Consider the following 13,654-nt stretch of genomic DNA (forward strand, 5'->3'; position numbering starts at 1 on the left):
TTCTGCCTCCTCAGAGCGGGGCCATGGAGGGGGAGACTCTTCACACATTCTACACCCAGCTGGTGTTGATGCCCAAGGTGATGCACTATGCCCAGTACGTCATCCTGGCGCTGGGCTGTGTCCTGCTGCTGGTCCCTGTCATCTGCCAAATCCGGAGCAAAGTAGGTGCTGGCCAGAGTGTGGCCCGGGCTGACAGCTATTCGCTTGCCTGCTGGGGGAAGGGGGCCTCAGATCGGACCCTCTGGCCAACCACAGCCTGGAACCCACCTCCAGCAGCAGTCCTGCTTCTGTGCCGGAGTGGGAGCGGTCACTGCTGGGGGCTGCGCTGCAGGCTTGCGTCTTTTGCATGCTGCGTTGCCACTATTCTGCCTGTTCTGGAAGGCCTGGGACCCTCCCTTGGAGGGGGTGCAGGTGGGCTTTGAGTAATGAGACCTGGTATTTGCATCGCTCATTCATCAAGTCAGCACCCGGGATGCCAGGTTCTGTTAGGGGCAGGGGACGCACAGCAGTGGAGGAGACAGCTGAGGAGCCTGCTCAGGGGGATTGAGGGGGGGCTGGCATTCCAGCCGGGGAGACAGATGAAAACCAAATAAATCAGCAGAAAAGATAATTACACTCATGATAGGAAATGTGAGGGGCTAGAGCCATGGTGTCAAATAGAAATACTGCGTGAGCCACGTGTGAAGTTTTCAGATTAAATTTTCTAGTAACCATTTAACAGTCAAAGGAAACAGGTGAAATTAATTTTAATTTTATTTAACCCAAATATATGCAAAATATTATCACTTCAACGTGTAATCAGTATAAAGGATGTCAATATTTTTGCAGTTTTTTTCACGAAGTCTTTGAAATCCTGTGTGTGTGGTCCATGTGCAGCAGGTCTCAATTTGGACTGGCTCCATTTCAAGGGCTCACCAGCCAAATGCAGCTCCCAGACTGGACAGTGCATATCTGGGGCAAGTGGGGACAAGGACAGATGGAGCTCCAGAAAGGCCTCTCTGAAGAGGTAGATAGTGAGCTTTGAAGCGGAGGCCAGGGAGGCATTCAGTGCACAGCCACAGGAGGAATGCTGCCTGGAGCGGCCACTGTAAAGGCCCTGGGGCAGGGACAGGCAAGGCACATCGGAGGGTCAGGTAGGGCCAGGGTGGCCGGAGGGGAGAGAGGGCAGGGACATAAGTAGGGGGTGGTGTCTGGGAGTGGACAGGGCAGGCCACCCAGGGCCTTGTGGTGCAGAGTGAGCAGTCTGGAACTGATTCTGGGAGTGACAGAGCCATTGGAGGCTTTTAAAGAGGGGAATCACTAGGTCAGCTGCTGGCTGGCAAGTGGGCCCTGGGCTGGGAGGGGTGGAAGCCTGGGCCCAGCGGGGAGGCCCCAGTGGGTGAGGAAGTCAGTGGCTCGAACAGGATGGGGCAGCTGCTATCAGGAGGGGATGGAAGTGGGGGGAAGAGCTCCAGCCCTGGGCTTCAGACCTCCAGAAGCAGCAAGAAGAGGGGCGATAAAAGTGCCCCTCCTTGCTTCGGGGTCATTTATTTATTCATTCATGGCATTCACTGCAAGGTCCTTTGCACAGGTCAGGGGGTGCAAAAATGACCAGAACATGAGATCTGCAGCAAAGATGGGCAAGGCAGACCTTTAGGCAAGTTACTACAGTCACACGAAGGACAGGAGAGCTGTGATCACAGAGCTCAAGGGGCAGTGGAGATGGGCGAGCAGCTGCCATGGCGGGGGAGGGGATGCTACCCACTGGCAGGCATCAGGAAAGGCTGTTTTTGGATGCATGGAGCAGAAAGCCACTCTCTGAGGTGGCCCCCACCTGCATCATCCTAGGGCCACAGGCCGAGGCCTTCTGGGGGCCTTGGGGCCGCCCCGCTGCTCTGCTGGTCCTGAGTCCTCTGCAGTACCTGCTTCCTTTAGCACTGGTGAACGCTTCTTCCTCTTTCCCTCTCTCAGGGAAGGCTTGACTGCTTCCTTGCTTGCCTGCTGTGTGAGAATAAAGCATTCTTGGTTCTTCACCTTGGCTTTCAGACCTGAAACCCGACTTCCTTTCAAAATTCCTGTCCTCGGGGGGAAAAGGTTTCCACAATGTGAGGTGGTAGCCTGGACACCAGCTGTCATCATGTTGCTGCTGTAGCGTTTGAGCTCCCGATGATCAATGATCATTGGGTCCAACCAGCCCTTTTGGGAGCCCCCTTCTCTGTTACTGCCTTGGGGCAGCCAGGACCCAGCAGGGCTGTGACTCCAGTGAGCAAAAGGGAACTCCCTCCAGTTTCTAGACTGAATTATGTAGAGAGGAGAGAAGGAATCAGAACCCACGCTCCCAGACCGTGAATACCTCCCCGTGGCAGAGCATCACCATGGGTGTCCACAGGCGAGGACGCACAGCCATGTGAGGGGGTCCCTGAGAACTGGCTGAGGGGCTGGGCCAGAGGAGGCCGCGATAGCCTCATCCCTCTGTCTCCCTCTGTCTCTATCCAAATTGTCCATCAGAATGGGAACAGGGAAGGAGGGTCAGGAAGCACAGAATGTCTAGGCTCTGGCTAGGGTCCCCTTCCCTGCTGTAGCCCCCAAATCAGCATCCCACCCTCAAATCCAGTAAGAATGCTATGATCGGCAGTGTGGCTTCCCTCCCTGCAGGTTTCACTGGAGGCCACATAAGTGAAATCTATCCCATTATGTGTGTTTTGATTTAGCAGGGCCTTACCAGTTTTTTGTTTGTTTGTTTTGTTTTTTTTTTTGGGTTTTTTTTTGAGATGGAGTCTCGCTCTGTTGCCCAGGCTGGAGTGCAGTGGTGCAATCTTGGCTCACTGCAAGCTTCGCTTCCTGGGTTCAAGCGGGAGCCTCAGCCTCAGCCTCCCGAGTAGCTGGGATTACAGAAGCCCACCACCCTGGCCGGCTAATTTTTGTATATTTAATAGATGCAGGGTTTCACCATGTTGGCCAGGCTGGTCTTGAACTCCTGACCTTGTGATCTGCCCGCCTCGACCTCCCAAAGTTTTGGGATTACAGGTGTGAGCCACTGTGCCTGACTGGCCTTATCAGTTTTTATGTAATTTGTCCTGATTGAAAAAAAAAAAAAAATCACATGTGGATAAACTCAACATATTTTAATTTCTCTTTAGAGAAATTTTTCTTCTTGAGCCAGGTGTGGTGGCTCTTGCCTGTAATCTGAGATACTCGGGGGGCTGAGGTGGGAGGATCACTTGAGCCCAGGAGTTGGAGGCTGCAGTGAGCCATGATTGCGCCATTGCACTCCAGCCTGGACAGCAGAGTGAGATCCTGTCTCAAAATTTTAAAAGCAGTAATTTTTTCTTCTCAAGTCATTCTTAAAAAAAAAAAAAAAATCAAAAGTATTTTAACAGAACAATCTGTTCCTGGTTGATTTTCAGCAGCCCTGCAGCTAGTATACTGGTTGTCAGTCTCCATGGCCCACCTCCCCACCTTGTTTCCTCGCTGGTTTAAATTTTCAAGTGGACGAGCCCTTTTCGGCTTGACTTGTCCACCTCCCAGGTGTGTTTCCCGAAAATCCTTGTACTTCTGTCTAAGAGCAGCAGCTCCCCACATCTCAGCCATCTGCGGTTGTTGAGGGTTGTTGGACTGCAAACTTCTGTAGCTTTCCTATTTCCTCTTTGCCTTTTGCAAATCAAAGAACCGTGTAAAACCATTTTTATGTGGCTTCAACGTCAACTATAAATTAGCTTGGTTATCTTCTAGGAGAAATGCTATTTATTTTGGAGTAGTAGTAAAAAGGGCTCAAAGGATAAGGAGGCCATTCAGGCCTATTCTGAATCCCTGATGACATCAGCTCCCAAGGGCTCTGTGCTGCAGGAAGCAAAACTGTAGGTGGGTACCAGGTAACACCGTGCGCCTCCCTGCCCCTCCCATATCAAGCAGAATGCTGGCGGCTTAAAACATTTGGGGTCCGGCTCATTCCTTCAGCTCAACTTCACCTGGAGTGTCTACAGTCTGAAGATGCATATTTGTGTATTTTGCTTTTAGAGAAACTGCCCTTCCTATGATCTGAGTGAATAGCAGTTGTTTTGATCCCAGAGGGCAAATTGTGTTCTGTGGGCTGGTGCCTGTTTGCAAGTCACTTTAGAAAGGCAGGAGCAAGGCTTAGGCCTGCTGCTTTTGGAATCTCTTGTGCAATAGACTCCCCTGGGGAAATCTGCTAGAAATGCAGATCCCTGGGCAGCCTTCTAGCCTTCTGAAATAGAATCTTGGTGGGACCCAGGAATCTGTATTTTAATGGACCCTAATGAGATTCTGATGTAGAAACATGTTTGAGAAACATTGATCTAAATCTGGGATGACTGGCCAGGTGCAGTGGCTCACACCTGTAATCCAGCAGTTTGGGAGGCCGAAGTGGGTGGATCATTTCAGGTCAGGAGTTCGAGACCAGCCTGGCCAACATGGTGAAACCCTGTCTCTACTAAAAATACAAAAAAATTAGCTGGGCGTGGTGGCGCATGCCTGTAATCCCAGCTACTCAGGAGGCTGAGGCAGGAGAATCGCTTGAACCTGGGAGATGGAGGTTGCAGTGAGCCAAGATCATGCCACTGCACTCCAGCCTGGGTAACAGAGCAATACTCCGTCTCAAAAAAATAAAACTAAAATCAATCTATCAATCAATCAATCAATCAATCTGGGATGACTGACCAAGAACAAAGAATGTAGGCATCAATTGAACACCAACTGTATAGTATACCTAGGACTGGATCTGAGGGTAGGATTGCCAGATTGAGCACAAACGAACAAACGGAACACAAGAAACAACAGAAGGGTGCCTGTTAAATATGAATTTTTGGTACGCAATAAATAATTTTTATTGTGTCCATGCAATGACAGGACACACGTATCCTGAAAACCTATCTGTTCTTCACCTGAAATTCACATTTAACTAGGTGTCCTGATTTTACGTTGCCACCCTATCTGCCGGGGAAGTAGGCTGATGCCCCTGGGGGTTCTCCGTTTCCTTGGCCAGGTTTCTGCAGGGCTGAGGTCGTGGGGGAGCCGTGGCCAGGGATGGTGTCCTTGCCAGGGGAGGAGACGGGCAGAGCTGCAGGCCCTACAACTTGGGGTTGGGCAGGGATGAATCGCTCTAAAGTGGTGCCTCTGATGATAGCTGTTATTTTAGTTTCTGAAACTGTGCTGCCCTCAAGAGCTTCTGAGGCTGGGCCTACTTGGGTGAAAATAGCTTTCCAGGCAGCCATACTGTGGGGACATGAAGCAGCAGCCCCACTCTTTGGGGCCACTTGGCTGTCTCTAGCTCCTCTCACTTGCCAGGGCTGGACAAGGAAACGAAAAAGAAAATGCCAAGGGGTGGGCAGGAGCCTGTTGGCGTTGGCAGGCGCTGCCAGCCCCGTGTCCCACTCAAGCTCTGGGGTGCCTTCCTGTCCATCTGGGAGTAGCGGGCAGGGTCTGACCGTGTTGGGATGGAGTGTTAATATTTGGAGAGGAACCTCCCTGGGACAGGGTCCCCAGGCTTTGCAGACAAGGCCTTCTAGCCGGGCCCCCCTTCCCTTCCTCTCTCCCAGGATTCCTCCAGGACACTGTTGTGCTGTGCACTGTTTCGCCCCCTCGGTGTCCCTGCTCCTTCCAGCCACTGCTCCCTTCTGCAGAAGCTTGCCTGGGATTCCCAGAGTACAGGGGTGGGGGCTGGTCAGGGCCTGGTCAGTGTAGAGCAGGGAGCTTTTCACTTTTAGCACAGATAGAGTGGCCAGGGCCCCATGGCTGCACCTCCCTGGACATAACCAGGATGTCCTGTCATCCGCCCCCCAAACAAAACTGGGGTCTCCCCTTTATTTTGCCAACAGAATCCAATTTTTAGGTGATGAGACAAGTGTTTGACTTAAAAAGACCCTCCTGCCCGGCCTTCTGGAAAGTCTCGAGCCCAGCCCAGCGCCCTGGATCCCCTCGGCATGTGAAACGGGGAACGCAGTGTCCTCCAGTGGCCAGCTTCAGCTTGGAGTGGGCATCTGGGTGGTGGCCAGTGGTTCCCCTGCAGGCCACTGCTGTCCCCTCTTGGGTCCTGTTCTGAGTCTCAGGCCTGAGTCCCCGGGGAAGGCCCCACACCTTGCCCTGTACCTGGGTATGGGGATGGCCCTGAGGGGCTGCCTTGCTTGGGAGAAGGGGGAAAAAGGATATTTTTATGTAAATAAAGAAAAGACAGCCCTGGGCAGATGAGGCCTGCTGTAGGCCAGGGGGCTTGGTAAACTGTGTCCACTGGTCTGCAACCCTTTAGCTGGATCCTTTTGTGCAGTGAACGGCCTGGACAACTGTCCGGGTGGCCCTTCAGGGATATGTTCCTGGACCTTTCTTAGCTTCTTACTGACTTTTCTCCCACTCCAAGTCTGTGTTCCTCAGTCAAACAAGTGTCAGGGAGGAGGAGGAGGAGAGGGAGGAGGAGGAACCTGCTTCACCCTCTGGCACCTGGGGGCTTTGTTCCACGTGTCTTCCTTGGGAAAGACCAGGGGTTCTTTTACAGCCTGGGGGTGGTTTCCCCTTTCTACTTTTGAGTGAGACTCTCTCAAGTCACGGCTCTTTGGGCCCACATGGCTAAGGTCTAGCCACCTGTGGGTGTCCCATGCTGCCTCAGTGGGTGGCGTGGGGGGCGGGGCTGACCTCCCCCATGCCTGGCTCAGTACAGCACACCCTGGCCCTTGTGCCCGCTCTCTCTGAACAGGAGTTTTATTTTCCTACCCTTTGGTGAAGCAAGCACAGGTGTGCGGAGGTGGGCAGGGGTTTCCAGCCCCAGCTGCCGGGGTAGGGAGACCTCTGTTGCTCAGGGCAAGGGAGGTGGGGACTTAGCGGGACAAAGGCTCACCCCACACTCTTATCATTAGCATTATCTGTATTTTTAATTTTTAAGTTGAGAAATTTTCTACAACTGTCAAACTAGACAAATGACAGTAGCCAGTTCTCACCCAGACTCAGCCATTGCTAACAGCTGTCAGTGTTGAAGATGGTCAGCATCTTGTGCCTTTGGTTTCACTTGTTCCCTGTGTGGCCCTCGTCCCTCGCCCCATGTCCTGCGTGCCCTGAGTAGCCATTGCCAGGAACTTGGCCTGTGGGTTTGTTTACTCTGAATCTGCATGTGTGCAGCCATGAGCAACAGGTCACTTTTTGAATGTGACCGAAGCTGCATCCTGCTGCGTGTGTTGCTGTGTGGCCGGCTTTCCTCCCTGTCTTCTGTTCATGAGTGCTGTTCAAGCTGAATACCGTCCTGTGACGTTGGTTTAAAAATGCAGGCCAGGCGTGATGGCTCACGCCTGGAATCCCAGCACTTTGGGAGGCTGAGGTGAGAGGATCGCCTGAGCCCAGGAGTTTGAGACCAGCCTGGGCAACATAGTGAGACCTGGTCTCTACAAAAAATTAAAAAATGAGCCGGGCATGGTGGTGGCACATGTCATTGTCCCAGCCACTCGGGAGGCCAAAGTGGGAGGATCACTTGAGCCCAGGAATTGAAGGCTGTGGTGAGCCACGGTGGCACCACCGTATTCCAGCCTGGGCGACAGAGAGAGACCCTGTCTCTAAAAAATAAAAAATAAATCAACACGTAAACCTATGTTCTCTTCCTGAGGGACGGAGCTTGCCTCAGTTGTTCTGTGTTGACTGTGCTGCACACAGGCCCCCCAAGCTTGCTCTGTCCCTCACTGTATTAAGTCTCTTTGGGCCTCAGTTTCTCCATCCCTAAAGGAGGTCGAGGAGGCCAGGCAGGTGTTGAGTGAGCTGAAGAGGCCCTCTAGGAGACATTCCAGGAGTCTGTAGGCGACTCCAGCCTCTTCTCACCTCTGACAGCCTGCTGGCGGGGGTGGTGTCTGTGCTGGGGATGTGGGTACAGGGCCTGGGTGGGCGGGGATGAGGGTGGGGTTTGGTGACAGGGCGTGGGTGGTCACCCAGCTTTGCCTTTCTCCACAGGGTCCTGAGGACACCATGAGCCAGCCAGGCCCGGCCGCTGGGCCTGACCGGCCCCCCAGCCCCTACACCCCACTTCTCCCGGACTCCCCCAGCCCCACAGCCTGAACCTCCCAGCTGCCATGTGCCTGTGGCATACATGCATGCAGGCCTGTGCAGACACTCAGGGACAGAGCTGCTGCTGAAGGGACTTGCAGGGAGAGGCTCGTCGACAAGCACTGTTCTGGAACCTTCTCTCCATGTGGCCCACAGGCCTGACCACAGGGGCTGTGGGTACTGTGTCCCCTTCCTTGGGTGAGCCTGGCCTGTCCCGTTCAGCTGTTGGGCCCAGGCTTCCTCCCCTTCAGGGTGAAACACTGCAGGCCCGACGTAGTGACTCCCCAGGCGGGACTGGCCAGGCTGGGAACGTAGTGACTCCCCAGGCGGAACTGGCCAGGCTGGGAACGTAGTGACTCCCAAGGCGGGACTGGCCAGGCTGGGAGTGCCGGCTTCCTGTACCAAATAGCTGCCAGGCCAGGCAAAGCGCCTTTACACAGGCCTCAGAAGACAACAGGGTGAGCACGAGATGCCCCATGCAGCTGCCCAAGGCTCCCCGCCCACCCCGGCCGGACCTTGATCTCCCCGAAGTCTTCAAAGGCGCTACATCAGGGTGTCTGCTGCCTGTTTCCTCCAGCCTAAACTGACATCATCCTACGGACTGAGCCGGCCACTCCCTGGCCGAAGTGGCAGCAGGCTGTGCCCCCGAGGTGCCCCGCCCCCTCACAGGGCCCCTCAGGTGCCCAGGCTGAGGTGAAGAGGCCTTGGGGCCCTGCCTTCTGGGCGTTCCTGGACCCTGGGACCAGCCTGTGACCCTTTTCTACTGGAAATGAGTTTTATCATCTTTGAAAAATAATTCACTATTGAAGTAATAAACCTTTAACAAAATTTGATGCTGGCCTCTGTGACAGCCTTGTTTGCTGGGGTTGGGGGAGCAGTGGGGGCCTCTGGGAAGTTCTGGACTCTTCTTCTCTTGGTCAATAGCTCCTTTCTGGTGGCTGCCAAGAGCGTCTCTCCCAGGGCTAGGCTTCTGGCTTACCTTCCTGTTGTTTTTAAATTTCAACCTTGTGCAATGTTGAGTTTCATAGAAATACTGCATGAGTACACCCTTGTTTAGAAGCAGCAGGGCCTGAGTCCCATCTCCCCCCCTCCCCCGGCCATGCCCACAGTCCCCAGTGCAGACGCCTTTGCCACTTCCGCGTGGGGCCCCTGGATGTGTTTCTGTGCATTTCTCTACAAATCCTGGTGCCTGTGGGACATGCCCCGTGTTGTTCTAGGCCTTTGCTTTTTGCTTGTTACATAAATGGTGAAGAAGAGAAGCGGGTAAGAGAACAGCTTGGAGCCATCTAAAAGTTTTCATTTTAAGTGTAGATCATTGCAAAGGATGGAATTTTCTCGGATTGTCATCATCGTTGATGTTTGAATATGAGACCATTTCATCAGTATTTAAGTGTGCCTTGGATCGAACTAGGACAGGAGAGGATATTCACTGCCAAACATTTCAAGGAATATACAAACAAGGTCTTTTATGATCAGAAATGTTATGCCCCTTTTCCCCTTAAACTTGTATTCCCTTTCTTCTTCCCTCCTAAAGTTTTATCTAAATGATATGTATATTAGATGCTTTTTTTTTTTTTTCTTGTGACCATCAAGGGTAAATTCTTTTAGGTCTGGGGCTGCCATAACAAAATACCATCAAGGCCGGGCATGGTGGCACACACCTGTAATCTCAGTGCTGTGGGAGGCCAAGACCGGAGGATTGCTTGAGGCCAGGAGTTCAAGACTAGTCTGGGTGAAATGGTGAGACCCTCATCTCTACAAAAACATAAAAAATTAGCCAGGCACGGTGGTGGGCGCCTGTGGTCCCAACTACTCAGGAGGCTGAGGTAGGAGGATTGCTAGAAGCCAAGAGGTTGAGGCTGCAGTGAGCTGTGATTATGCCACTGCACTCCAGCCTGCAAGACAGAGCAAGACACTGTCTCCAAAAGAAAAAATGCCATCAGTAGGTCGCTTAAACCGTTTATATTTCTCACAGCTCTGGAGGCTGGAAGTCTGAGATCAGGGTACCAGCAGGGTTGGGTTCTGGTGAGGCGTCTCTTCCCGGCTTGCAGAAGGCCGCCTTCTGTGTCCTCACACGGCCTTTCCTCGATATGAAGCGGGGAAGAGAGACGGACAGCAAGAGCTCTGTGGTGTCTTTTATAAGGACACTGATGCTATCGGATCAGGGCCTCAATTACTTTCTTAGAGGCCCCATCTCCAGACACAGCCACCCTGGGGGTTAGGGCTTCAACATAGGAATTCTGGGTCAACACAAACATTTAGCCTATGCCATCTGGATTGCCTTTCAACTCTCAGGACACAATTGGTCAAAACTATATCACTATGTTTTATGTTACATATCAACGAAGCAAAATTTTATAGGAATGCGTGTCCTTTTGGTATGCATTTTATATATATTTTTCATTTACAGATTAGAGTTGTGTGTGTGGGTACAATTCCATGAATTTTGACATGTGGATAGAGTTGAGTCATGACCCCTACAATCAAGACACAGAACAATTTCATTATCCCCCAAGATTTCCTCGTGCCTTCTCTTTTTTGTTTGTTTATTTGTGTTACAGTGGGCTCCCATAATTTTTTTTTTTTTGAGACGGTTTTGCTCTGTTGCCCAGGCTGGAGTGCAATGGTTCAATCTTGACTCACTGCAGCCTACTCACTGCACCTCCCAGGCTCGAGAGAGCCTCCTGACTTAGCCTTCCAAGTGGCTGGGACCACAGACGTGTGCCACCACACCGGGCTAATTTTTTTTGTAGAGATGGGGGTCTGGCTGTGTCGCCCAGGCTGGTCTTGAACTTTTGGCTTCAAGCATTACTCCCACCTCAACCTACCAAAGTGCTGGGATTACAGGCGTGAGCCACTGCACCCAGCCTGTGTCCTGTGCTGCCTTCCTCCCACTTTGTAGGGAAGTCCCTTGCCCCCATGCTTAGCCCTTGGCCACTAGCTATTTTTACCTTTCCAGAATGTTCTAAATGGCATCTACAACCTGTAACCCTCTGAGCCTGGCTTCTTTCACTCAGCACTGTCTCTAGATGCATGCCTGTTGTTGTGTGTAGCAATAGTTCATTTCTTTTCGCTGCTGAGCAGAACTCCATGGGGTGCACACACCAGTGATTTTCAGCCATTCACTTATTGAGGGACATGTAGGGTGGTTCCAGCCTTTGGCAATTGTAGTAGTCGGTTTTCACGCCGCTGATAAAGTCATACCCAAGACTGGGTAACTTTTAAAGAAAAAAGGTTTAATGAACTCACAGTTCACATGGCTGGGGAGGCCTCACAATCATGGTGGAAGGCAAAGGAGAAGCAAAGTCATGTCTTACATGGGACCAGACAAGAGAGAATGACAGCCAAGTGAAAGGGGAACCCCTGATCAGACCAGTGGATCTTGTGAGACTTACTCACTACCAGGAGCACAGTATGGGGGAACCACCCCTAACGATTCAATGATCTCCCACTGGATCCCTCCCACAACATGGGAATTATGGGAACTACAATTCGAGATGAGATGCGGGCGGGGACACAGCCAGACCATATCAGCAACTATGAACAAAGCTGCTGTGAACGTTCATGTACAGATCTGTGTGTGAAGGCATACGTTCACGTCCCGTGGGTGTACACCTCGGAGTGGGGCTGCCGAGTCAAACCGGAGCTCTGCGTTTCACTTTCGGGGGACTGCCAGTTTCCCAGTCGCTGTACCAGCCTGCTTTCCCATCAGCTCTGCGTCCTCACCAGCATCTTGGTATTTTCAATTTTAAAAACCTTCAGCCCTTCCTAGTGGTTTCTCACTGTGGCTTTTATTTGCTTAGAAATACTTCTTGTCCTGAGATGAGTGGGACTTCCTCTCCACCCCCGATTAATCCATGTATCCGTGAATGACTGTCACGTATTGCTAGAATGAAACCAATTTTTACCATCAATTCTTCGTCGCTGCAAGTGCAGAGAAGGCTTGTTTTCATAAGGAGGTCGCCGGGAGTGGAATTCTTATACTCCTGGTTAGTATGCGAATGTCGCGCAGCCATCTGTCATTGGAAGCGATTTTCACTGATCTCCCAGCTGACAGGTCCGTTTGATCTTTCTTCAGATTTGTAGAAAGCAGCAAAGTGGAAACCACCGGCTTGCAAAAGCGTTTCTTACCCAATCTTTAGATGGGTTCTCGAAACCCGTGTCCGGGAAGTTCCCTCTGACTGGGGCTGGAGGTCAGGGAGGCTTTGCCCGTTGGCTGTAGAGTGGAGGGGTTGGGGGTCTTGTGACTTGCCTGGGGGACTGGCAAGCAAGTGACAAGCTCAGGAGAGAGTCCAGGCCCCGAGGATGGTTCCCTTCAAACTCCCTGTGTCTGATCCTCTGGGAAGCTGAGCCCAGCTTTGGTTATTTGATAGCCACGATGAGGATTTTGACTTAACCTGCACATGCGACACATCACAGACACTTTTAACTCTTGCATTCAGGTCTACCTGCTCATAAGCTCATAAAACAGAAAAAAAGACAGTCCCCAGAAGGCATTCTTTTTTTTTTTTTGAGACAGGGTCTCACTTTGTCACCTAGGCTGGCGCAATCACTGCTCACTGCAGCCTCAAACTCCCAGGCTCAGGCGATCCTCTCACCTCAGCCTCCCAAGTAGCTGGGATTATAGGACTGTGCCACTACACCCGGCTAATGTTTTGTATTTTTTTTTGTAGAGATAGGGTTTCGCCATGTTGCCCAGGCTGATCTCCAACTCCCAGTCTCAAGTGATCCATCCACCTCGGCCTCCCAAAGTGCTGGGATAACAGGCATGAGCCACTGCCCTGGCCCTTAAGTCATTCTTGTGTGTGGTGTGTGGTGTGTGTGTGTGTGTGTGTGTGTGTTCCTGAGGGACTTAGCCTCCTTGTGTCTCACTGGGTGAACACCTTGCTTCTGAGTGAGGTTTGATTTTTTTTGTAGGGTGTATGTTTGGACACATCCTTGGTCTTAAGCCCAGCCAACGACCTTAGCCAGGGCTCAGGGAGGGGAAGTACTGCCTGCCCCACAGCTGGAGAGCTGTGCTTCCGGACACCCGGTCCAGCTTCAGTGTCTCTGACTCTGAGCATCTTTGACTCTGCGAGACTTTCTTTTCATGCTCTCACTTTAGGCCCCAGCCCCCGCCAGTGACGGGACTCTACTACTTACTATGTTGCTTGAATTTGGCTTACTTTTTTTCTTAAAGAATTTTATTTTAAAAGGAAGGCAGTTGTATCTGTGAAATTATGAGTCCTTTGGGCAAGTAATATTTTTCCAGTCTCCATTAAAATAGATACCTAACTACTAAGGATGTTTCTCCCTGTACCTCGAAGCGGTCTGCTACCTGCGATCTCGGCACCATCCCATGATTGTGTCCCATGTGCCCTTCGTCCTGCTCGGCCTGTGTCGCCCCTGCATGGCCTTTCCCCTCTTCTCTGCCTCGCTTAGTCTTCGCCATCATCCAAGGTGCAATTCCAGCCATACCCCCTCCTCCAGGAAGCACCCCTCCCCCATCACTCCTGCTTGCTCTTTTTCCCTGTCTCAGGACTCCTGGGGCACTTTGTATCTCAGTTGATACTAGAATGTTCTAGAATACAAGAAGTCCTCATTCCAGTTGCTGTAACCCCAAACCCCAAGGACCTGCAACATAACCCTGGTACCTGCCCTTGTG

At 51.9% G+C, this 13,654-nt stretch overlaps 1 protein-coding gene across 5 annotated transcripts in view; it reads left to right on the plus strand.

Moving 5' to 3' along the window:
* The window catches only part of SCARB1 (scavenger receptor class B member 1), a 93,685-nt gene extending 84,846 nt beyond the window's left edge, over nt 1-8,839 (plus strand). For 2 of the 5 annotated variants that reach the window (XM_017889650.1, XM_017889659.1), the window contains one exon: nt 15-422. In XM_017889650.1, the coding sequence (XP_017745139.1) occupies nt 15-422 (408 nt within the window). Of the gene's footprint in view, nt 1-14; nt 2,767-3,711; nt 3,841-7,917 lie in introns of those variants that run through there. The other 3 variants (XM_017889667.1, XM_017889675.1, XM_017889642.1) reach the window with 3 other exon arrangements.
* Nucleotides 8,840-13,654: the final 4,815 nt, after the last annotated feature.

This window comes from Rhinopithecus bieti, unplaced genomic scaffold (assembly GCF_001698545.2).
Source record: "Rhinopithecus bieti isolate Rb0 unplaced genomic scaffold, ASM169854v2 scaffold_574, whole genome shotgun sequence".
Lineage (NCBI taxonomy): Eukaryota > Metazoa > Chordata > Mammalia > Primates > Cercopithecidae > Rhinopithecus > Rhinopithecus bieti.